Genomic DNA, 24,620 nt, shown 5'->3' with positions numbered 1-24,620 from the left:
GTTCCTCCACACCATAAGCAGTTCTCAGACACCAGCTGGGTGCCCTGTAATTTAACTCAATAAGGACACTGTCTACCTGGAGACAGCATCAGATTCCACAGGTTAAGTGCTCAGTCCCACAAGACCATCCTCCACTTCAGACAGCAGTACAAGCCCAGGTTGTTACCTATGCTTCTGACCAACCAGCTACAGATTAGAGGTTCCTGTGACCCCCTCCTTGGATTTTAGATGCTAGTCTCAAGTTCAGGTTATTACCTGAACTCTTCTGAGTGACTGGCTGTAAATCAGAGGTTCTCACAACCTCCTCTTTAGGTTCGATTAATTTGCTAGAGTGGCTCACAGAACACAGGAAAACCATTAACTCACTGGATTACTGATTTATTACAAAGGATATTAAAAGATACAAATCGACAGCCAGATGAAGAGACATGGAGTGAGGTCCTAAACAATGGAGCTTCTGTCCTCATGGAGTTTGGGGCTCAGAACAGTGGCACATGGAAGCCTTCTGGTTCCCTGACCTGGAAGCTCTCCAAAGCCATCTTTTTCAATTTTTGTGGAGGCTACAGTACATACAATGATTGACTAAATCATTGGCCATCGATGATTGATTCAATCTCCAGCCCCTCTCAGCTCCCCAGGAATTGGATGGAACTGAAAGTTCCAGCCCTCAGTTCAAATTTGGTTCCCTGTCAACCAGCTCTCATCCTTACCTACTTTCCAAAAGTCGCTTCGTTAGCATAAACCCAGCTGTGGTGGAAAGGGCTTATTGTGAATAATAAGACATCCATTTCATCTTTATGGCTCTGAAGCATTTTCAGGAACTGAGGAGGAGAGACCAAATGTAATAAAAGATGCTCCATTGTTCTTGTCACTCGGAATCCCAAGGGTTTGGGGAGCTGTGCGTGAGCCAGAAACTGTGGATCAAGATCCAATATATATGAGAAATATATGTTTGGTCATCTGAATGACCAAATATATATTTCTTATAAATCACAGAATTGCAACCTCCTAAATAGTTCTAAAATCTAGCCACTTTCCTCATATCCACTGTCATCCCTTTAGGCCACCATTTTCTGTGGCCTGGCTTGCTACATCTCTCACATCTGCTTGTGGTCACTTGATTTTTTCCACACTACAGTTAGAATGATCTTTTCAACATGCAGGTCTACTTATGTCACTTATTTGCTTGAAAGACTTCAATGGCTTTCCAGTACTCTCAGTCGAAAGCCTAAAATCCCTAAACTGCTGGGCCTACTGGGCCTTAAATGACCTGGCCCTTACTTTCCTCTCTAGTTTCATCTCAGACCAGACTCTGCCTTTTTCCTCTAGGCAACCACAAGGGTCTTTTTTCAGTTTCTTGATTGTACCTTGCTTCCTCTTGCTTCCGGTCTTCCTAAAAGCAATCCAAGATGAGAGTAGAGCATGGGAAAGGGAACCGAGGTGGGAAAGTCTTGGCTTATTCACGGAACTGAAGGAAGACGGAGCTGACTAGGGAAAGGTCAGTGTATGCTCCTCTAGGCCATGGTGAATAGAGGGTTTGGATTTTATTCATGGTGAGCTATTAAAAGGATTTAAGCGCACTTTTATTTGCATGTTTAGAAAATTCACAGTAGGGGCTGTGTGGAGAACGTATGGAAGAGAAGCTAAAGTGGCACTGAGAAGTCAGTTAGGACATGGCTGTTCAGTGGTTGGTGGCTGGGACTGAGCTATGGCAGAGGAGAAGGAAGAGGTGGGTGGATTTGAAATGTATTTTGGAAATGAAATCAGTAGAATTGGTCATGAGTTGAATTGGAGGAGAGGCAGGGGGAATCAAAGATGTCTCCCAGGTTTTTGGTGTTTAATAATGCCTCGGATATGACTAGTTACTTTAGTAACTACTAGATGGGGATTAGTGGAGAAGGAGCAGATTTTTAAGGAGGGGAGAATCTAGAGTTCTATTTTGAGAATGTTAAGTGTGAGGTTCTTGTAGAACACCCACATGGCGAGAAGTGGCAGTTAGGCAGAGGGATATGAGTTTAGAGATCAGGAGAGTGACCTGGCCTGCATTTGAAAAGTTTGGGAGCTGTATATAAAGTGGCTGGAATGGATGAGAGCACTCACTTGAGTGAGAGAACGTAGAATTGAGAGGGATATAAGACAGCACTAAGGAGTACTGACATATAAAAGCCAGGTAAAGGAAGAAAACCTGGCAAACAATGCTGAGAAAGAGCTGCTAGTGAAACAGCAAGCACTGTGGGAGAACGGGAGAATGTGGTGCTACAGAAGCTGGAGGGACAGAATCTGAAGGGAGACACCAAGAGGGATCTTTGTATTGGCCTACGAGGGGCCTTCCCCTTTCCAGGCAAAGTTTTATTGCACTTGCTACATGATCATTTTTAAAAAGGGGAGGGGCCGAGAGAGGAGAAAGAGAAACGTTTTTATTGGAGTTTGCAACATGGAGTTTATAGTGACCTTGATGAGACCAGTTTCCATGAAGTTACACTGGGAAAAGAAGCCAGATTAGAGGGGTTTTATAAGTGAAGTAGTGAGGGAAGGAAAACAGGGCCTTACTACTAGAGTGGGCTCTGTGGGCCAGCAGCAGCATCTAGGAGTAGGTTGGCCGTACAGAATGTTGGGCTTCGCCCCAGATCCACTGAATCAGAATATGAATTTTAGCAAGATTCCCAGGTAATTTGTATCTACATTAAAGTTTGAGAAGCATTGGTATAGATTACCAGGGATATAGAAAAATTGTGTCACTAGCTAGAGGGACATGTGAGCATCAAAGGGGTGTGTGTGTTTAGGATGAAGGTTAACTAGAAGGAGTCTGCAGGCTGTCGGGGAATGGTCCTGTAGAGAGGCAAAGACTGACTAATGATGTAGGAAAAGAGGGTGTAATGGCCAGAATGACATTTGTGGGCATGGAGGTGGTGGCCGCATGGAGTCCAGAGCCTGTGTGGAGAGTTTGGCCTTTCCTAAGAGCAGGAGCATGCTCTCTGTGTGGCCAGAGATAAGGAGGAGATGGGCATGGATGCTGGTAGGTTTGTGAATGTGGTGGAGGAGAAGTGAGAGAGTTTGTGCTTGAAGGCTTCTGTTTGGAAAAAATGAGATAAGGTCATCTGTCAAGAGTGAGTGTAGGGAGGGAGTAGGGGAGAATCACAGTAAGATTTCTGGGCAGGAATGAGCGAATGCTCATTCCTGGTTTGTGATCATAAATGAATTTAATGTGAAGTTTTGTAAATCTGCTTGCATGCTTTTCTTTCCCTCTCCAGCAAGTTGCTTGCCAGGTGCATGTGCTGAAAAGCATGGTGAAAGGAGCAAGGGAGGTGACTGTATTTGCAGGAGGGCTTTTTATAATGTCAGGCTGTGGGATCAAAGCTGGTGAAAGAGAGAAGTGGAGCCCAGAGGGAGTTGGCGCACAGAGAGCAAGTGCTGGAGGCCAGAGCTTGCAAGTGCCAAGAAGGTGGAGAATTGTGGTAGGCGGGTATTTGAGCAAGTAAACTAGAAGGAGGGCAGCAGAAGCTGGAGGATTAGAGTAGAAAACTTTTTCTGATGATGATGAAGTTTAGGGTACCATTCTGGCCATGTTAGGTAGAACAAAGGAAAAATTTTCTGGAGAAGAGATTAAGGACTTGGAGGCTAAGGTCTTAGGTCATCCATGTGAACATAGAAGTCACTGAAGAAGATACCAGGAGTTTGGGTAGAAAGGAAGTCTGCAAACCAGAAGCAAATGCCATCAACAAATGAGGTAGGTGACAAGGAGGTCCACAGATGATAGCTTGGGTAGTCCTCAAGCCTTAAAGATACAGGGTTTTTGCAAGAGTAAGGAGAAGATCATTAGACCAAGGGAAGTACTGAATTGGAAGTGACAGTGAGGAGAGAGCAAGGGCACTTAACCACCTCCTGGCCCTGAGGCACATGGCATGAGAGGGAGAACAGCATCTGCTTAAGATGTGATGTCTCTAGGGCACACTCAAGTCTAAGGGAGAACCAGAAGGTAGAGGAACATTTTTAGAAGAGGTGGAGGGTCTTGAAGAGTTTGCTGATGTTCTCGAGGTCTTGGGGGCAATGTAGGGGTGGGATTAGTCATTTCAGGGGGTGGATGCAGTTCTATTGGTATAAGAATCTCAGTAATGAGGGAAGAGTGGGGAGGCCTGCACTTCCAGTGGTGACTGTGTAGAAGGATGTTCAACGTATGCTGCCGTCTTAGAGAAGGGTGGACCCTGTTTTAGCATTGTAATTCCCAAATCTTGGCTGGGTAGGTAGCATCTTCACTGACACAGCAGGGAAGAGAATGAAACAAAAGACTGTCATTGTTAGAGAAATTTCAGGTCCTGCTGGGGGAGATTTAGGGCAAGTCGTGAAATGCCCATCAATAACACCTCTGAAGGTGAGTGACATTGTCTTTTTGGTGATAGAGAAGAAAGAAGGGTCTGAAAGACCTCTGTTGATGATGATAATACTCTTACTTTTACTTCCATTTTGAAAATGCTCTCTGTGGCTCTCAAAGTCTTTAGTATTGTTAAAAAGAAACAACAGACCCGAAATGGAGTCACTTTATTAAGCCCCATCAAGACTTAATTCCTAACCCAATTGCAGTTTCAGCCTCCCCCAGGAGTGGAATTTTAAACCAATCAGTCTGGAACTCAGTACTAGTGCCTGACAAGACTTCTGCCTCCCCTAAGAGAAGATGGCTTTGCCTGAAATAACCCATTCTTTTAGTTTTCTTGTCTCCCCTGCCCCATCATTCTGCCTATAGAAACCTTCCATTTTATACAACTTCTCGGTGCCTTTTTTAGTTGTTAGATGAGATGCTTCCTGATTTGTGAATTACTTAATAAAGCCTATTAGAGCTTCAAATTTACTCAGTTGAGTTTTTGTTCTTTTAACAAATTTACTCAGTTGAGTTTTTATTCTTTTAACAGTACATATTTTCTCGTTTGTTCCTCCCCAGTTACCGTGCGAGATAGACAGGGCAAATATTATTGTTCCCCTTCTTTGGGTGGAGAATTGAGGCTCAGTGGGAGTGAAGTGACAAAATGAGTGAGTGGCTGAATGAGGTCCAGAAGCCAGGCGTCTTCCTTCCTCGCGCGGTGCTCTGAACACGTGTCGCCTCAGTTGTCAGGGGACTGAGTCTGAGCAATGAAATCTTTCTTTAAGGACTGGCAGCTCATCCTGCCTTAGCATAGATTTGGCTCCTATGCCAGTTTCTCAAGACTTTGTAGAATATCAGAGCAGTATTCAAAGAAACAGTTAAGTGCTTATTCAGAGCCAGATATTATGATTTCATTTAATCTTTATAATTACCCTGAGGATTCAGATATCCTGTGTATTTTATAGATCAGTCTGAGGTTGAGAAAAGCAGCTTAACCAAGGTCATTAGTTTCCTAACAGCAGACTCCAGACCTCGAGTGTTTTTTCTCCAGTCCCACACTATAGTTGGAATATAACTACTTAAAAAAAATTGTAGTAAAACGTGTAACATAAAGATTACCTTTTTAACCATTTTTAAGTGCACAGTTCAGTGACATTAAGTACATTTACACTGTTATGCACTCATCATCACTATTCATCTTCAAAACATTTTTTATCATCCTGTTCTGAAACTCTGTGCCCATTAAACACTAACTCCCCATCCTCTCCACTCCCTAGTCCCTGGCAATTCCTATTCTCCTTTTCATCTCTGTGAATTTGACTATTCTAGTTACCTCATATAAGTGGAATCATAGGGTATTAGTTCTTTGTGTCTGGCTTATTTCACTTAGCTTAATGTCTTCAAGATTCATCCATGTTGTAGCTTATATCAGAATTACATTCCTTTTTAAAGACCAAATAATATTCAATAGTATGGATAGAGCACATATTGTTTATGCATTCATCCATCAGCGGACACTTGGGTTACTTCCACCTTTTGACCATTGTGAATAATGCTGCTATGAACATCTGAGTTCAGATGTCTTTTCGAATCCTGCTTTCAATTCTTTTGCATGTATAATGACTACTTTTTGTTGTACATTTCCTCCCAGGTCTTTGTTTTGGAACTTGTGCTCTAGTGGCCTACGCATTTCTGTCTTTCTACCCCACCGCGATCCACTAGCGCTGGAGCAGTCCAGTGTCTGGGGCTCAGAGTGTGGCCTCTGAAGCCAGACTGCTGGGGTTCCAGTCTCAGCCCTGCCATTGATTAGTTAAGTGCAAGTTGGGATATACTAGTAGAAGTAGAAATAGTAGTAGTACATCTCCAAACAGGATCTTATTTGGATAAGTAATGCAGAACAGGGATATATATGCTAGTTCCAAATTTGACCTTCAGCTGTTGAGAGATGAAGGAACTCTAATGTTTTCGAGGCTGCTTTTGCAGGTAGAAGGAACTGGAGTTTGTATAAATTGGTAGACATCTCAAAGGCCAGTAAAATTCCCAGATTCCATTGGAGGTAAGGGTATAGTGGGAGAGGATTTCATTTCAGAAATAGCTACATATTTTAAAAAAAATTTGAGCTTGCAAATTACTTCCCATTTCTTGTCACTTTGTAGTTCGGGAAGTCGTCATATAAGTGAATTTACTTTTCAAAGTTTACCAGTTACCACTTGTCCTCTTGAGGCCTCTCACACCAAACAAAGAACTCGTTTTTTTATCGACCATGTATTTGAGCATCTTCTAAGTAGCAGTGCACACTGAGCACACACATATGTATGGGCAGCTCTCAGTGTGGTGGGAGAGGCAGACCTCATCTAGGAGGAAATTACCAGTTTATCTCAGTGCAACAGTGAGTGGTATTGACACACATGGGGACCCACTCGGACTGGGAGGGTCACCTGTGCTCAGGGAGATTAGGAAGGTGGTAGAGGAAATATTTAGGCCGAGTGTGAAATTACAGGTGATGCTTTATCAGGAGGAAAGGCAATCATGGCAGAAGGAGTAACATACCCATAAAGGTACCAGCCAGAAGCAGGGCGCTTATGATGAGTGACTTCAGAGCTTTCTGGTTTTTGTTTTAGTTAATTTAGTTTGTTTTTGTCAATTGAGTTCTGCTTTTCTTTTGGTGGGAGAACAAATAGATATCAGGGAACAGAGATACCTAAAATAAACTTCCCTAGGCACACAGCAGCACCAATTTAAGTTGTTTTGCAGATCTAATTTCAGAAAAAACCAGCAAAGAATTGGAAAGGAACTGGATTATTTTATTCAACTTCCTTGTTTTTGTAGACATGGAAACTGAGTCATACATGTATGAGAATATAAAAATATTCTATTCCCTGATACTAATGACAATAGCATCTACACAAGGGGAGGGAAAAATTGAGTTTCCTACTTTAAGTTAGTATATGTAGGAGAGGCTGAATATACAGAAAGAGAAACTCTGAGAACTGTGTTTCTTGCCAGGACTATCACTACTGGAATGCCTGTATGAATGCAAAGCAATGAGAAAATGCAAATCTACCAGGTAGAGAAGTCAAGGCTGAGCCTCTTCATTTAATAGGAAGATTTAACAGAGGTCCAGCAGCAGCCCTACTGAGTTTGTGGCTGTTAAAGATGTTAGCTAACCAATAGAGATTCTTCACTGGGTGACCAGCAGGGCCTGGGGCTGAGGGATTCTGAGCCCCTTTCATGTATTCCTGTCACTTAGCCATTCAAGTTTGACTCTCCCTTGTGAGGACCTATGCTCCTTTCTGAGAGTGCAAAGTCATATAAGAGATGGTCAGTCAGAAAAGTCACTGCCAGTTGAATCACAAATGATCAGAAATCTTTATTTAAATCAGTGGGTGAAATGATGAGATTCTTATAAAAACTAGGTTGCTCTAATTTTTAATGAGTATCTCTGGTATAACTGTAGGGACTTTGCATTTCATATTGAAATACCAAACCACTAAAGCTGCAGTGTTTTGTTTACTCTCAGACTTGTTAAATAAATAAACTTACTTGAGGATCGGGTAATCTGTTTTAAAGGCCTGAGTTGTAACTCATAATGATTACCTCATAAAAAGTTCAAATAAATGTTTAAATTACAACCATAAGAGACTCAAATTCTTTAGTGACAAGCTTAAAAAATATAAATGAATGATATCCATCTGTCAAACTTTGCTTTTGAAATAAGGAAATAGTAGCTTAAACTTTTTATGCTTTGGACCATAGTAGTAGAATAAGGTATGGATGAATCTAAGTGTTAAATTTACACTGTATACTAGATTTTATGATGACTGTAGTTTGGGTAAAATTCACGTTATTTAAGTTGCAGCTTGATTTCTATGATAATATAGGGAAATATTCCTACAGTATAAGGGTGCAGGAGAGAAAAAGGCAGACCTGGTGCCTGCCCTCATAAAGCTTTAATTGTAGCGAAAGAAATAGGTGAAAAGCAGAAAAAGAAAGGCATCGCCAGTTGTAGTCAGTGTAGTGAAAGAATCAAAGGGGCTGAAATAGAGGCTGGTAGAGAGGGGGCCTACTGAGGCTCAGAGGTCCGGGAAGGCCTCTCCGAAGAAATGGTGCTTAAGGTGAAACCTAGAGGAGAAGGAATTAAGTTTGTGCACATTGGCTGTGAAAAGGCTTGGGGTGGGGTGGGGGTGGAATGTGTGGGGGAGGTGGAGTAGGCCATGAGGTTGGGGAGGTGGAGACTGCGATAGGGAGAGAAAATTGGGTTCTGGAGACATCATTTGAGCCCCTGAAGCAAGCTTTATTCCTGGATGTGCAGTTATACGAACCAATAAGTTATTTTTTTGCTTAAGCTACTTTTTTTTTTTGTTTTGTTTTTAACTATGGACAAGATTCCTAATCATACAAGGGAGCAGAATATTTGAATTTAGCCGGAGTTGGTTGTATGTAGAGATCATGTGTTTTTGTGTCATTATATCCCCTGACCCTGCCTGAGACTGATTCCCTAGACTTGCATTCTGTGTATACTTTCAAAGCTGTAAGTAGTCAGTTGGGACTCCCTTGGTTGGGAGTGATAGAAGCATGAGGTAAATGAGCTCACACTACAAAGGGGGATTTACTGTGAGGGTACCAGTGTATGTTACTGACACTGATGGTGGGAATGCAAATTGGTACAGCCACTATGGAAAACAGTATGGCGATTCCTCAAAAAACTAAGAATTGATCTACCATATGATCCAGCAATCCATCTCTACTGGGTATTTACCCCAAAGCCTTGAAAACCCATATCCGAAAAGATATTTGCACACCAAGGTTCATAGCAGCAATATTCACAGTGGCCAGGACATGGAAGCAACTGAAGTGTCCTACGATAGATGATTGGCTAAAGAAGCTGTGGTACATATATACAATGGAATATTACTCAGCTGTAAGAAGAGATGAACTACTGCCATTTGCGACAACATGGATGGACCTTGAAATAATCATGCTGAGCGAGATAAGCCAGACAGTAAAAGTTGAAAATCACATAATGTCACTTATATGTGGGATATAAACCTAAAAGCAACAAATGAGCAGCACAAACAGAGACTTATGGACATGGACTATAGACTAGTGGTTACTAGTGGGGTAGAGGAGGAGCGGGGCAGTAGGTGGGGTAAAGGGGGTCAAAAATAGGGGGTAGGGGGAGGGTGAAGTAGGTAAAGGGGATTAAATATATGGTAGCTGAAGGAAACTGGACTTTGGGTGGTAAACACAATAGAATATACAGATGTCAAATTATAATGTACACTTGAAAATTATGTAATCGTATTAACCAATGTTACCCCAATAAACTTAATGAAAAAAAACATGTTCAATTTCTTCTGCACTGTGCCTGTTTGAGTGCACTCAAAAAAAAAAAAAGGGGGGGGGGAAATAAAAGACAAGCCAAGGAAAGGGCCGACAGAGAATGTGGCTGGGACTCAGGAGCAGCTGGAACCAGCTCCCTGAAAGCTGCCGAGACTGTCGCAGTGTTTCTCTCTGTGTGCTGGCTCTCTCGTACCGTAGATCAGTTTTTACTACTTGGCAAAAAGCATAGCTGCCAATTTGTAAAAATGAGTAGCCTGTAGACATGCTTTGTTTGCTCACAACGCTTTTAAAAATTGATTTAGTTATTAACATTTAAGAAGGAGAGATTTCACAAAAACATCCAAATTTATGGCATTTCTTTAAAAATCAGAAGTCTGACATCCCTAAATCCCAGCAATCAGCTGGTACTGAGAGCTACCCTTGCTTTCTGAAGGGGTGGGAGGGACGCTGTCTAAGGAGCCAGAAGAGTTCTGTACTCTTTTCTGCCTGGGGGCTCCCTCCCAGCTGTAGCCACCGGGGACCCAGCCTGCTCAGCCTCGTGCCCATACTCTGGCTCGAGTCCAGTGCCCTCCTTGGGACCAGTTTCTCCATAGTAACCTGGCACGCCTTACCTCCTTCACCCCCTCCTCTCTGCTGTAATAACCATGAGGATGGTGGAGGGGAGCAGTTTCTAGAAAGGGAATACTAGGCAAGACAGTGCCTTAAATTGCGTAGTTTTAAAAAATTGTGTTATTTAGTGAAATCTTTTTTTTAAACTCACTTTTACCAGACGTACTTTGCCAAAAGGGCCAGTTACTGTTCTTAATGTGCTATTGCTTTAAATAGTCCTCTGCTTTTCTTATTTTAGAGGTAAGATGGGAGGAGTTCCGAAGAGCTTTAGTAATTTATGGCAAAAATGAAGTGGTATATGAAATCATACACCCATCTTTTGCAGAGGCAACAGAAGGGCGGTTCGACAATAGTAAATCTGGAGATATGGAATTTTGCCATAGATATTTCTCCTGCCACATAAAATGGAAGATTTGGAGTATTTAAGCAAATCTTTAAAAAAAATTGTCCTGAATTGAGTTTCTAGGTTTTGTTAAGAGAAGATGGAGCAATTTATACTTTTTTTTTAATGTAAAGGTTGGTAACTGGACCATCCTCAAGAAATTGAAGTAGTAAGTCTTTTGTTTTGAGTGTATCCATCATAAATAAGCATTTCAGTTGGAACTTATGATGTAACATGGCTTATTCATTTGTTTTTTATTGGTGGTTTAAATTAGGGTTACAAAAAGTTGCTACAAATGTACTAACAATTATGAACCCAATTTGGTAAAAATTAAAATTTAAGTATTGATGGAATTGATAAAGTATTTAAAAACTCATTTCTAGAAAAAACTGATTTCTAGAGTTTATTGTGTTCTAAATTGTGAAAATCCAGGAATGCATTTTCAAATCAAAATCATTTATTTCTTTAAATTTGTTTCATTATTTGAAGTGAGCATATCATTTAAAATCTTCATTATTTTGTCCTGTCTGTGGTGAAATTCTACACATTAGCAGAACACACATTTTTTAAAAACGTATTTCTCATTTACTCAGGCTTCCCCTATTTCTGAAGACTGTAAAACTGTAGAGTGAATATATAGAAATGATTGTATTTGAATTTGAAGAAGATGAATAGAAGACTGTATGATAAATAAGATTCTCTAGTTAGGAGAGATTGGAAGAGGAAAGCATTCAGTTGATGGGCTGAATGAAAAATAAAGAGGCTGTCTGTAGGGATGACATCAGAGAGCTGAGTGATGATACTTCGTCATCTCTATCTAGATACTGGAAGACTCACAAAAATAATTTTGAATCAAATCGTGAAAAGTGAATCAGTTTTTTTTTTTTTTTAGCATAGAATGTCCTATGGCCCTTGTAAAAACAAAGGTGGTGGCATAGTGTTAACTGCGAGACAGTTAACTCTTAGTTATTAGAAAATAAGAATTCTATTTGAAGTTAGATCATGGTTCTGTCCAGGTGAGTATTCTACCTCTTACAGAATTAAGGTGAGAAAATGGTGTGTTTTCTGTGATAGGTAATGGGTGAAACAGCAGTTAAGAAACTATAGAATCTGTTCTCAAAGAGCTTAAAGTTTAGTAGAATGGTTTTCAATCTAGGTATGAATTGCAATCATCTGGACAGCCTAAGCACCTGGGTGCCGGGTCTCCCTGTTCCTAAATCGAAATCTCCAGGAGAGTGGGACTCCAGCACCAATATTTCGTCTTCATTATTTTAAAAACTTTTTAGTGTGGAAATTTTAAAACATATACAAAAGTACAGAAGATAGTGTAATGAACTACTTTGTACCCATCCATCAGCTTCAACAATTATTAATTTATGGCTAATCTAATTTCATCTTTATTTCTGCTCACTCTCATCCCCCTTGATAACTTTGAAGTAAATCCCATATATTATTTAACGTCATTTGTAATGAGGTTGAATGAAGTCGCTTGAAATTTTCATAGACAACAATTCCTTAATGTTATCAAATCCAGCCAATATTCAGATTTCTCCCATTTTCTTAGGTGTTCGTTTGTTCAAATGAGAATCCAAATAAGGTCCATATGTTTCAATCAGTTGATATGTCTCTCAGGGCTCATAATTTATAGGTTCCCTCTCCATCTCTCTTTTTTCTTACAGTTTATTTGTTGAAGAAACTGGGTGGCTTATGCATAGAGCTTCCTCCAGTATATGTATTGTCAACGTGCCTCTGTGCCGATGTGTAGTGTATTCTTCTGTCTCCTGTACCTCAAGAGTTAGATCTAGGAGCTTTTTTTTTTTTTTTTTTTTGGCAAGACTACATCATTGATGGTTATGTGTCTTTTTCAAGATGCTGATAATGTCTGTTTTTGTAATGTTCGCAGCCCTTGATGCTCAGTGCCTAGAATTCTTAATTCATAAGGAATTGCAAAATGATGATAGCTCAAACGTTATCATTCTTTGATTTGTTAGAACATTTTTTAAAGAGAAACTTTGCTTCATCTATTATTTGGTTACCCCATGGTATAATTTGTATAGGAGAATTAAGATACATTTTTAATCTTTCCATTTATTTACCAGGTTTTTCAATAATGAGTTGTTTCACTAGTCTTCCAAAAATGACCAATAAGGTGCCTTTTTAGTATCATCATGGACAAATTTGATGTATTTCAACCTATTGCCGTTATTTTCTTTATTGATCTTTAATTGTTCATCTTTGACCGATCTCTTTGAATTGGCTCCTGAGCATATACGTGTGTGTGTTTAAATTATTATTATTTTTGTAATGTCATTTATTGTTATTTTTTTAAAAAAAAGAACCTTTGGAGGAGGGGGTTCTCCTTTAATGGCTTACCTTCTAGAATCAATGTTCATAATAGAACATTCAAGAGACAGCATTTCCTTACTGGAACATTGATGACAAATGTGGCATAGATGTGTTATGGAAAATTGTTTAAAATCTGACCTCATTTTTATTTCTTAGAAACTCCCTTTTCATCATCCATTCATTCCTTTATTCATTCTCCGGGCATTTCAAGGTCTCAAATACACTGTGGGTTGGAATTGTTGGCCCAGAGACACATGAATGACATTACCTCTCTGCCCAAAGAGTACATGTGACACTGTTTAGAGATAACTACAAGTTTGTGTTGTGTCACTAAAATGACAGTGATATGGGGATTCGGTGCTGGAAGAAAGGTACTGCCAACTCAGTCTTATACACACTGGCACGCTAGTTTATACAGTCCTTCAATTTGTTTATTTTGTCACAACTAAATAATTTGGTGTTAGATGTTAAGAATAAGACTTTGTATTGATTTTCAGTACAATGGAAATGATGTCTCCAGAATAGATAGTGCCACTGCATTTTACTTTTTCATTATTCAGCATTTACAATCTCTGTGATACATTTGTTTCCTGTATTACTTCATATTTGAGAGTGCTGTTTTTGAGGGGAGGGTCCTTCATAACCCTATTTTAGATTGGATTGTTCCTAATCTGGATTGTAAGAGGAAGTGGTATAAATAATTGAGCTTTGCCTTGACACTTAGAATAGTGTCAGTACACTTAGATGCTTGTTAAAAATGCAGAGTCTGATTCATAAGTAATCTATGGAGAAACTTTAAGACCAGATATCCTGTTCTTCATCTAAATCTTCCCTTTAGATTTAGCATCTATTAATGATTCTTGCCTGAACCAATCATTACCATGGAAAGTTACAAAATGTTGATTTTCCAGCTGAGTAGCACCTTCTACATTTATCAGTCTGCCTTTGGTGTTCTATTGTAAGCAAGAGCTCTCCCTTCTCCCTTGTTTATTTAAAATTTATTATAGGTGTGGATTCATGAATTCCTAAGTTTTCAGTGGTCTGTTTTCATTACTGTCCTTAATTGTTTTGGTGCTTCAGTTGTCTCAGATTTAGGATTGTCTTCCATTTTGACTGTTATTTAGAGGACTAAAAACATGGATACTGTTTTGGGAGACTCCAATATTATGCCTATGACCAGATTACCTTCAAGTTATACTGTCTGGAGAAAAAGTGCTAAATGCAGTTCTTTGTATCTGTATGGTGTTTATCACCTAGGACACTTGAATTTTATGAGGGGGACGGGAGGAGTAAATTTTCTTCTATATTTTTAAATTCTTATTTGACTGTCATAACAACCCTATGATTCAGATTTGGACTCTTAACCTATTAACTCATTTTCTCCCAGCTTAAGTTTAACAAAAGACTAATGACTGTTGGCCTGAGACTAAGGTTTGTTAGAAACCACTCCCTTCCTCCTAACAGTCATTTTGCATGGTTTATAGACTGTGATTTGCTTTCAGAATTTTACTTCTCAGGTGAATATGTGTTCTGGTATTTTAATTATTGCTAAATGGTACAGAGCATTATACAGTATTAATGTATAGACATTACATAAACAGAGGCATTTCCCAACTCTCTTGCCTCCTTGCCAAGCCATCTAAATGAAGCTTTTTAAATCTGGAGTGTCTTGTTTTTCTGTGCAGGGAGGATATGTGTTTATTCTTATTGATCCAATGCCTAACAAGCTAAGTTGGGCTGGAGGACCCACCCAGCAATGGCTCCCCATTTTCTTTAGGATACGTTTCTTAAGACGACATTTTAGGCCAATTTGTAGATAAACATGTCTTTTGAGCCTCATTACCCAGTCACTTCACCACCATACCTTGTGTTATGCTGTGGTTTATGCGATGCCTGGACCCACTATGATATTTCATGCCTTCGTTGCTTTGCATGTGCTCTCCGTTGTGCATGTAAAGCTCCCCTCTCTCACCCCCATCTGCTGAGTGGACTCTTACTCAATTTTGAAGCCTTTCCTGATTTACTTTCCTCAGAACTCCATTATACCCTGTTCCATCTTTATCACTGCATTTTGAGGGATTATATTAAAATTCTTTATTTATATGTTTTTCCTTAGGAGACGGAGTTTTCTAAGGGCAGAGACCCACAACTTGGCACAAAGTAGAGCTTAAATGTTTTTTGAAGGAAAATGAATCAAACTACATAGCTTTCCTGCTGTTAGGTAGAGGCATATTAAACGTTGTCTATTGTATGTTTCTCTAGTCCCCTAGAGAAACTTCCGACTGTAAGGTGAGAGCCATACCAGGACTTGGTATTAGGGGCCCACATTTCCCTTTTGGAAGATCTGTGTTTTGGTTTTCATATATTGGCTATGGCCCCAAATAGTTGATTAAAGAGATTAGGAGATTTGCAAGCCCCTTAGAGATAGTTCTGAAATTGTTAGCGCAGGCAGTGGGGGAAGCATAATTGCTTTGGGGAAAAAATGGATGTCTACACTGAAGTTAGGGATGGAGTATATTGATGTCTGCAGCTTCCATGGAAACGCATCAGAGATTAAAAGGGATTGATGGGTAGGTAGATGCATGCCAGATGACTGGGTATGCGATAAAGCAAATGGATCAAAATGTGAATTGTAGAATCGAGGTGGTGGGCGTATGGATCTACTCTGCAGTTCCTTCAACTTTTCTGAAAGTTTGAAACTTCATAGTAAAATGTTGGGGGGAAAGATACTTGTACTATTTTTAAGAACACATTTATCGGCTAGGCATATGTATTATAAACATTAAATCATCAACATGAATTTCCTAAGCCTTATTGATTTTTTTTCTTCCTGGTATTTCTCCTCCTCTCTATCTAGTCAACTCTTTCAAATCTCAGCTCTTATGTTGCTCCTTTAAAATTCCCCTGACCTCTCAGTCTGATTTAGATGTCTTTCCTCTGTGTTCCCTACGTACCCCTTGCATAATTCTGCCGTAGGATTATCCTGTACTGTAATCATTTACTAATCTGTCTGAACCACTAGACTTTGAGTTTCTTGAGTGCAAAGACAGTTTCTGGACTGCTTTCAGTACAAGTGAAAACAACAACAACAACAATAAATAGACTAACAGTGGTTTAAACAAATAGGCGTTTATTATTATCTCCAATAAGAGGAATCTGGAGTGTGGCCTTTACAGTTTCCAGGATTGGTTCAGTGACAGGCACTTGGCTGGCACTTCTGCCTTTCTCCTGTCTTTGTCCTCATCATGTCAAGTTGACTGAAGCAGTTCTGTGGATTGGAAAGATCCACTATGGTTATTTCAGTTTTCAAGCTTTCAGCACAGACGTTTTGGCAAGTATCTGAATTTGTTGAATTGTCTACAGTTTGTTTATTATGGTTTCTTCTAGAAAAATTGACTTCGTTTTTTGAAAATAACAGCTCAGAATTACATGTGTTTGAAAGTGCACCCTCCGAACCTGGAAAACTATTTCTCCATTTTCATGCAACTATAATAATTCTTAGAAGCAAGGTTACTTCAGAGAAATTGAATGAGAGCTTGATGGCCTGAAGATTCCAACCTCATTCACCAACTCAGCTCTCTGGAACCAGAAATTAGGCCAAAAGCAGTTTCACCTTCCTAAATTGAAGCCTTTTAGGGAGGGCTGCTCCTTATCGCATTTATTCTAGTTTAGTCACAATTCACATGTGCTTAATTATCTAGTTAATTGCTTAGAACACTTATTAAAACGCACATAATTAGAAAAAGGAGACCAGGAAGAAGGCATGGTATAGGCAAGTAAACTGATGGTCCAATGAAAGGGGAAAGAGCGGGCAGACATGCTTGCCACTCACAAGAAGCCCAAGGCCTATCACATAACTGATTTTCAAGGTGATGTTGATCCTTAAATCATCAAGAAGAGGTTTAATTGTGTTCAGTCTGCTCTGTTTAATAAGATGGATAGATATAATACTTGAAAAATAACATGTAGGACTACATAAACATGATCTTGAATAGCTTTTAAATATAGGAATATGTAGATTAAAATATTGGCAGGAAATACACTATTAATAGTGAATGTCTGTCGGTCGCAGGATTATAGGTGATTTTTTTAAAAGATAGTTTAGTGTATTTTGTAAATTTTCTACTGGCAATTGAAGAGGTTCAGTATATGCCACCCCAAAGTCTGCCACTTTGATGTAAGGATTATTTTGACCTGAAGGCAATTGAGAAGGTAGTAGATGAAAACTCTCTGCCGTCCCCTCTCTACCAGGACGGGCAGGATGATTCTTTTTCTTTTTTTTAGCATTTTATTTTATTATTAGTTTCAAGTATACAGTACATTGGTTAGACATTTATATAGATTATGAAACAATCACTCCAATTACTCTGTCACCCACCTGGCTCTCCACCTAGCCATCATATTAATGCTGACTGCATTCCCTCATGCTCCCCATCCCCGTGACCAACTACTAATTTGTACTTCTTTAACCTTTCACTTCTTTCTCCCAGCCCCCCAACTCCCCTTCCCTCTGGCCATAACCAGATTGTCCTCTATATTTGTGAGTCTGTTTACCATTAGTTTGTTCTTTTTGTTTCTTAGATTCCGCATATAAGTGACATCATGTGGTATTTATCTTTCTCTGTCTGACTTATTTCGCTCAGCATAATAACCTCTTACTCACCGGAGACAACTCTAGACTCTGATGTGCGCAGAGTAGGCACCGGAGGAATCTACCTGACAAACGTGACTCACTAGCCTATCCTTTCCATTAGTTTCCCCCATATATTTACCATTCCACAATTTGTCACCATTAGAGGTGCAAAGTCACTTTCCTCTGCCTTGTCATTTCTCCACGAAATTTGTTCTTTTGTTAAGATGCTGTGTAAGCCCAGGTTCTAGCCACCCCCTTTGATAACTCATCACTGCGTTCTCCTGTGCGTAATAAACTTCTGTTTTTCTCTTTTCCCTTCTCTTTAATCTGTCTTTTGCAAGTCTAATTTTTAGAGCCTCTGCCAATGAACTAAGATGGGTTTGTTTTCCTTTACCTACATTTTTTATTACTTTTCATTTTAAATACTTTAAAAAATATTTTAGATATTTCAGGGTGCTTCTGGTTCAACTCCTGGTCATTCGATAATTAATTTTTCTCACATATTTATTTTTGTTAAAAATGATCAGATGTCTACGGCCATGCCACCCTGAACAAGCCCGATCCCATCTGATGTCGGAAGCTAAGTGGGGTCGGGCCTGGTTAGTACTTGGATGGGAGACCACCTAGGAGGACCAGGTGCTGTAGGCGTAAAAAATAAAAAAATAAAGGATTGTAAGCTGACAAGGTCCTTGCAATCTGTGAGGTCAACCAAGGGTTGCCTTGCCTAAAACAAACAAACAAACAAATAAATAAATAAGATCAGCTAATACTTTTTATAAGAGCTGTCTGAAAAGTCCTGTATGCTGACTTGTGAGTGCCATAGGTTGGAACACTGGGCTCCTGTTTGTAGGCTTTAGCTGTGAGAATCCTAAGCTGTCTTAACTGCATGTTGTCCCTTCAGAGAGGTTGTTTAGCAGCAGCCTGCCTCTCATTCCCGCACTGTGAGCAGCCCAGCCCAGCCCAGCCGGGGATTACTTTTTATGTTAATTTCTCGACTTTGGAGGAATGCTTTGGTTACAGATTTTCAGAGTACACTTAAAGAAGGCCAGGACTCTGGCAGACCAGCTTCCTTGTCATCTTCCCCTGTTGGTGGGAGCTGTTTCTCTAGTTCCTTTTTTACCTGAAAATGTGCTCCTTCAAGGGCCTTGGCTTCTCAAGTCTGAATTAAGAGGGGGTCTCAGTTCTACTAACTCCCACCTGGCAAAGGGCTGTTATGCTAGGCTAGCCTTGTGTGTTTATTAAATTCTAAATTACCAAGAATAGCAGCCATCCAGGACTGCAGAAATGTCAGCCCTTACTGCTTTGATTTTTTTTTCCCTCCCCAACACAGGGATTTCTTACTTTTCTTTTGAGCTTGGCTGTGCATTTAAGAGAAGTTCTCCACCTTGCAGGTCTACTTTACCCACCTGGGAAGCTTTTAGATATCCCTATGCCCAGGCTGGATCTCAGATCGATCTCCTTTGAAGCTCTGGGGTGGGATCCAGAGGTCCCAGGTGATCCCATTGTGCAGTCAAGGATGGGAACCACTGATTTAAAAAGATGTTTTATGTTACCCAGTGATGTCTGTCTGTGTGTGTGTTGTGTGTATTTATTTTTCTAGTGGAGGTATTTTCAAGTTACTCTGTCAGAAGTAATGGAAATAGGAGCTCATCGTGTTGTAATTAGAAAAAAAAATCCTCTTAAAATTAGATATGAAGGAAACCAACCGTTATTAAGTTCCTACTGTGTACTAGTCACTGTGCTTACGTCTTTCACATGTGTTATCTCATTTTAATGCTCAGAAAAATCCTGCAGGGTATGTGGTGGTTTACTAGTTTTTGCAGATGAGAAAACTGGCTTAGAGAAACTGAATAACTAGTTCTAGGTCACACAGCTCACAAATGACTGAGCCAGAGTCAGGCCCATGTTCTTTTTCCTTCCTCTGTGCTATATGTGAAATAGGGAGCTTTTTCCATTCAAATTATTTAAAATAAAAATTGGCATTTGGATTAGAATAAGTTCCAGGTAGTATCTGTTAAATTTACTTATTCAAAATACCTTATCTTCCCATAATTCCAGGGGTGCTCTACTCATTTTATCTCACTCTGATGAGGTTAAATGGATTTTGACTAATAAGATTGTTATTTTGGAAAAGTTGAACTCAGTTCATCATTTTACATGTACTTGAAGTAAATTATTTAGTTTTCCTTTTACCTCTATCGTGTGTCATGAAGCGGGGTTGCTCGTTATAAAAATTCCAAGCACTTATCCCTTTTCAGATCACCCCCTAGTCCCCATGGAGGGCTGTGTGAGTGGATATGTGTTGGGAGGGAGTGGCACTGGGTGAAGGAGGGGTGGACTGAGAGTACAGAGGGAGTCCTGGTGTTCTGTGTGGCCCCAGTTGACTCTGGGCAGGGGTAGGAATCTGGGCTCAAGCTCTTTGGTCACCTTACCTCAGTGAAGCAGTGTTGAGGATGTATTGATCTTTAGTGGCTGGTCGTTTCCCCACCGTCCCCATGATACCAGTGTTGGGTGCCCATGCCTATTTCTTCTCTCTTGGCTTGCCTTTGCTCCGGTTCTGCTGTGGTAAATGACTTCCAGAGTTGCTGGTGGGCTTTATCTCTGCCCAGAGCCTAGAGGAGTTACTACTCTCCGTTGGAATGTCTGGGTTAGGCTTTTCTGGAGCATAAGGATTTCATTTGATTTCAGTTGGGTGGAAATCAAATGTCTTAAGTTTTTGTCTTTCTCACTGGCAGCTCTTCAACTGGGTATTCTGTCCGTGTGTCGCAACCACAGAAAACCAGCAGGATGGCTGCAAACAAGAGTAAAAGCCAGAGCTCCTTGGCCCTTCATAAAGTGATCATGGTTGGCAGTGGAGGGGTTGGCAAGTCGGCCTTGACACTTCAGTTCATGTATGATGAGGTAAGACACGCCAGGCACAGGCGCCTTCGTCCCGAGTCTGCTGTAGCAGTGTCCCTCCTTCAGCGGTGTTCACGTGCCCACTCCTCCTTGCACATAGAAGATCGTGGGGCAAATTCATGTTAAGGAGGTTTCCGAGTAGCTTTATCAGGGGTCTCACCAGCGTGAGATCAGGATTGCTGACTTTTGGTAAGTAATTTCAACTCTGGCAGGAATGTGAGGGGCCCCTGCTTGCATTATTTCCATTGTTATACTTTGAGCTGTCTTTTTGACAGGTACAAGAGAAGGGGGAGGGACCTTTGCACAGATATTTCTAAAGAATGGGTCTGATACATAGCTTTGCGAGGGTCTATTTTGGGAGCTGTTGAAAGGGAGAGGTAAATCGTCATAAGATTTCATCCTTTCTCAAGTGGTAGACTTCAGGTTCTGCCTTGCAGCAAGGGACAGCTTGCACCATCTTTGCCTGAAATGTCCATCACTTAATGTGGATACTGTAACTAGTGCTGAGTCCAGTGTGACGGTATTGGATTCCTGTGGCAATGAATGTCTCTTCTTGATGACCATTGCTGGTACTACAAGCAGGGTATTCAGATTAGAGCTTAAACGGCAGGGCCTCTCACTTGCATCACATTTTACATGGTCATGTGCTTTACAAAATTTGTGAAACAAAGCTATCGGAACAATAATTGGTTAAGATCATTCTCCCTTTTCATTAGACTTTCCATCTGTCCAGCTTCCTCTGATTTTGGATAGTGTCGGAGTGGCCATGGCACTTTTAGAATCTAGCTGAGGGAAGTCGAATTAAGGATATGTTTAGTTGGAGGTTAGTGGTATGTATTTATGTGGTTTGAAGTCACTTTTGGGCTGCGGTTGTTATTACTAGCCGTCCTAGTGCAGGAATAGCTTCCAGAAATACTCCTACAGCCCACTGTGCTGACTCACCTGGCACTGTGATATGAGGTGCAGCGCTAGGGCGTATCTTGGTATGAACTTGTCCTATGGCACCTGGCACTGAATGTGTGGGCAGTGGAGGAGAAACAAGGGTTGAAACATAGGAATCTACAGACTAGTCTGGAAAGGCTTTCAGATCTTACAGGGAAGCTCAAGAGAGGTACCCTAAACTTTACAGTAGTCCTACAACTTCCATTTCTAGTAATGTCAAGTAGTTATGAAGCTGAAAAAACTAAACTATCAATAAAATAAAAATTTGGATCAACTAGGCTAGAGGAAAGACTAAATTTTTTTTATTCTTTGTAGGAAATATTTCAAAATCACTGGCATATGACAAGATAATCAAAGAATATACAGCAAACAAACAAAAAGTAGGATGGTATTCTGGAGGTATGCCAGGCAATTAATTAATAAAAATATGTTATTTTGCTGGATTTTGTAATGTAAGCAGTATTTGTGTTCTCTATTGCTGTGTAACAAATTATCACAAATTCAGCAGCTTAAAACAACGTATATTTTTTACCTACAGTTTCCAGGTGTCAGGAATCTGGCTTGGCTTAGCTGAGACGCTGAGCTGCTGTGCTCAGGGTCTCACAAGGCTGCAGTCGGTGTCAGCTGAGACTAAGAGCTCACCTGAGGCGCGGGTCCTCCTCCAAGCTCTCTAGTTGCTGGCAGCTCCTAGAAGTGGCCATAAGTCCCTGCTACCAGACCCTTCCCATAGGTATTTTATACCATGGCCACTTGCTTCTTCAAGGCCAGCAGGAAGGTCTCTGGTTAGCTAAGACAGATTCTTATAAAAGGAAATGTAATCATGGGGTAACCTCATGCCCATTGTCATATTCTGTTGGTTAGAAGCCAGTCACAGGTTCCTCTGCATCCAAGGGGAGGGCATCATATAACAGCATGACTCATTGAGGGTCACCTGAGGGTGTGTTTGCCACAGTATTTGTCCACTCAAAAATTTTATGATGGATTTTGATTTCCCCTTCTAGATATTCATTTTTCTATCCAATATTATATGTGTAATTTTATATTTCTTAAAGAGAAGCCCAAGATGAATAAGCTTCAGACCAAACCCTTGATCTCCTTCTGGAGATCTTATCATGAGAAACTTGCTTTTCTCATGATACTTACATTTTGATGCTTACATTTCTTTATCTTATAAAAGGGGCCAAAGTGGGGAAATCTAGTGGAATTTGCTTAATTTACCCACACATTTTTGCATCAAAGAGGAGATATAAATTTTGAAGTTTTGGAAATTTTTGTTTACTTGTTTGGTTTTGCTTATTAATGTGATTTACCTACTATAAATTCTTTTCTGTAACAGAGGCTGGGGAGGAAGAGAGGGTGAGGAGAGGATTCAGATGAAGGAGATAGGATTAAAGGTGTAGTTAGTTCATGAGATGAGGGAAGGGGATTTTGTCCCCTTAAGGAATGAATAATTGGCCATGTCTGAGATATTTTTGATTATCTCAACTGGAGGGTGAATACTACCAGCATCTAGTGGGTACATGCCAGGGATGCTCCTTAACATCCTACAGTGCACAGGAGAAAACTATCCCATCCAAAATGTCCATAGTACTTCTGTTGAAAAATCCAGGATTAGAGGCAGAGCTCGGAGACTAGGATTTTTCTGCTCAGCACTGCTCTGGCACCGTGGGACACTAGGAGTCTCGTCTGAATTTTTTATGTTTATGATGTTTGTTTGTATGTGGCAAGAGGGAGGGAAAAGATGCATGCAGAAGACTCAAGAGTGTTTTCTTCTTAGTTTCTTCAGAGAAACAACAGAAAGTTATGCTTGATCTTAGGCTGTTTTTCTCATGGGCTAACACATTTGAAGACCAGAAGACAGCAGTACTTTTTGAAGAAATGGTAAAATAAAATCAGATCAAGGGAAGACGAGAGATGAATTGATGTGCACTTATGGAAGTCTTTACTTGATTTCTAAAATAGTGCTGTCTAATAGAACCTCCTGTGATGATGAAAGTGTTCTATATCTGTATTGTTCAATAAAGGCGGCTACTGAGCATTTGAGACATGGCTAGTGGCTACTATATTGGACGGCATTCCAGAATCATAATTTGAGAGCTTGAAGAGACTGTAACAGTTATGCCCTAAACCTTGCTGATCATAGAATCTGCTGGGGGACCTTTTATTAAATACCTTCTGAATAACACTTCTGGAGTTGAGAATTGGGAATCTTCTTTTTTATAAAGCCTTCCCAGTAATTCTAACACATGGCCAGGTTTGGTAACTCCTGCCCGAAAGTCCAGCATGTTTTCATAGAAAAGGAAACTGAGTCATATACTTGTTGATGCTAGTTGTCTAAAGTCTCATGGTCCATTCAAACTCTTTGTGGTCCAATGCTTTACCTTTTCTGTTTTTAAAAATTTCCCTCATTTGGTAGAATTGCCATGAAAATTGGATTATGGAAGGAGTCACAGTCCGAGAAGTCTTTATTTTTCTGAGTTCTGACTTTGAGAAAAATTAGAGATTTTTAACCAGTTTATCTTTGACCTAACATACTTGAAGACTTTTTAAGTTATTTGCCAATTCTGGTAGTGTGAGGCTGGTGATAGGGAGAATTTAGCAGCACCTGCTTCAGACTTTCAGTGGCTGGCAAGGTTGGCATAGACGTGGCTTAGTAACAAGGGGTCTGTGCAAAGTTCATCTTAGATTTGTGCGTATTGGGCATCTGCAACTGAATCACACACAGCTCAACGAGGCCAGCGGCGTAGTTCATCTTAACAGATACCAAGGCTTAGGGGATTTCCTATTTCTAGTGGAAAAATGTGAACACCAAGGTTGTAATCCAATGTTCTGTTAATAAGCACACTTTTCACTGGCACAGAAGTATGTATTCATATCAGGGCATTCTGACTTCTAGTGTCAAAGGAGTCATGGAACTCTTGTTGATTTTAACCTTGAAAGCTCAGAAACATGCAATTGAGATGCTTTATCGTGGTATTCAGAGATTTGCACTAGATGGCTTGTGGGGGTTGGTCATATATTTGTCTCTTTGGAAAGGAGTTAAAAGAAGGACACTGTAATGAAGCATAGGCAAATTTTCACATTTTCTCTATTTTAAGATAATAGTATAACTG

General features: G+C 40.2%; 1 protein-coding gene and 1 non-coding gene across 3 annotated transcripts in view; both read left to right on the top strand.

The window, feature by feature from the left end:
- RALB (RAS like proto-oncogene B) overlaps positions 1-24,620 on the top strand; it is a 41,233-nt gene that overhangs the window by 4,778 nt on the left and 11,835 nt on the right. For both annotated transcript variants that reach the window (XM_006920997.3, XM_006920998.3), the window contains one exon: positions 20,403-20,568. In XM_006920997.3, the coding sequence (XP_006921059.1) occupies positions 20,455-20,568 (114 nt within the window). In that variant the 5' untranslated portion in view covers positions 20,403-20,454. The remainder of the gene's footprint in view (positions 1-20,402; positions 20,569-24,620) is intronic.
- Positions 18,197-18,315, top strand: LOC112470766. Its single transcript, XR_003043048.1, has one exon. It is a non-coding gene; the product is annotated as a 5S ribosomal RNA (ribosomal RNA).

This window comes from Pteropus alecto, unplaced genomic scaffold, assembly GCF_000325575.1.
Source record: "Pteropus alecto unplaced genomic scaffold, ASM32557v1 scaffold3, whole genome shotgun sequence".
In the NCBI taxonomy this organism is placed as follows: domain Eukaryota; kingdom Metazoa; phylum Chordata; class Mammalia; order Chiroptera; family Pteropodidae; genus Pteropus; species Pteropus alecto.
This window is presented reverse-complemented; position numbering and strand designations above follow the sequence as displayed.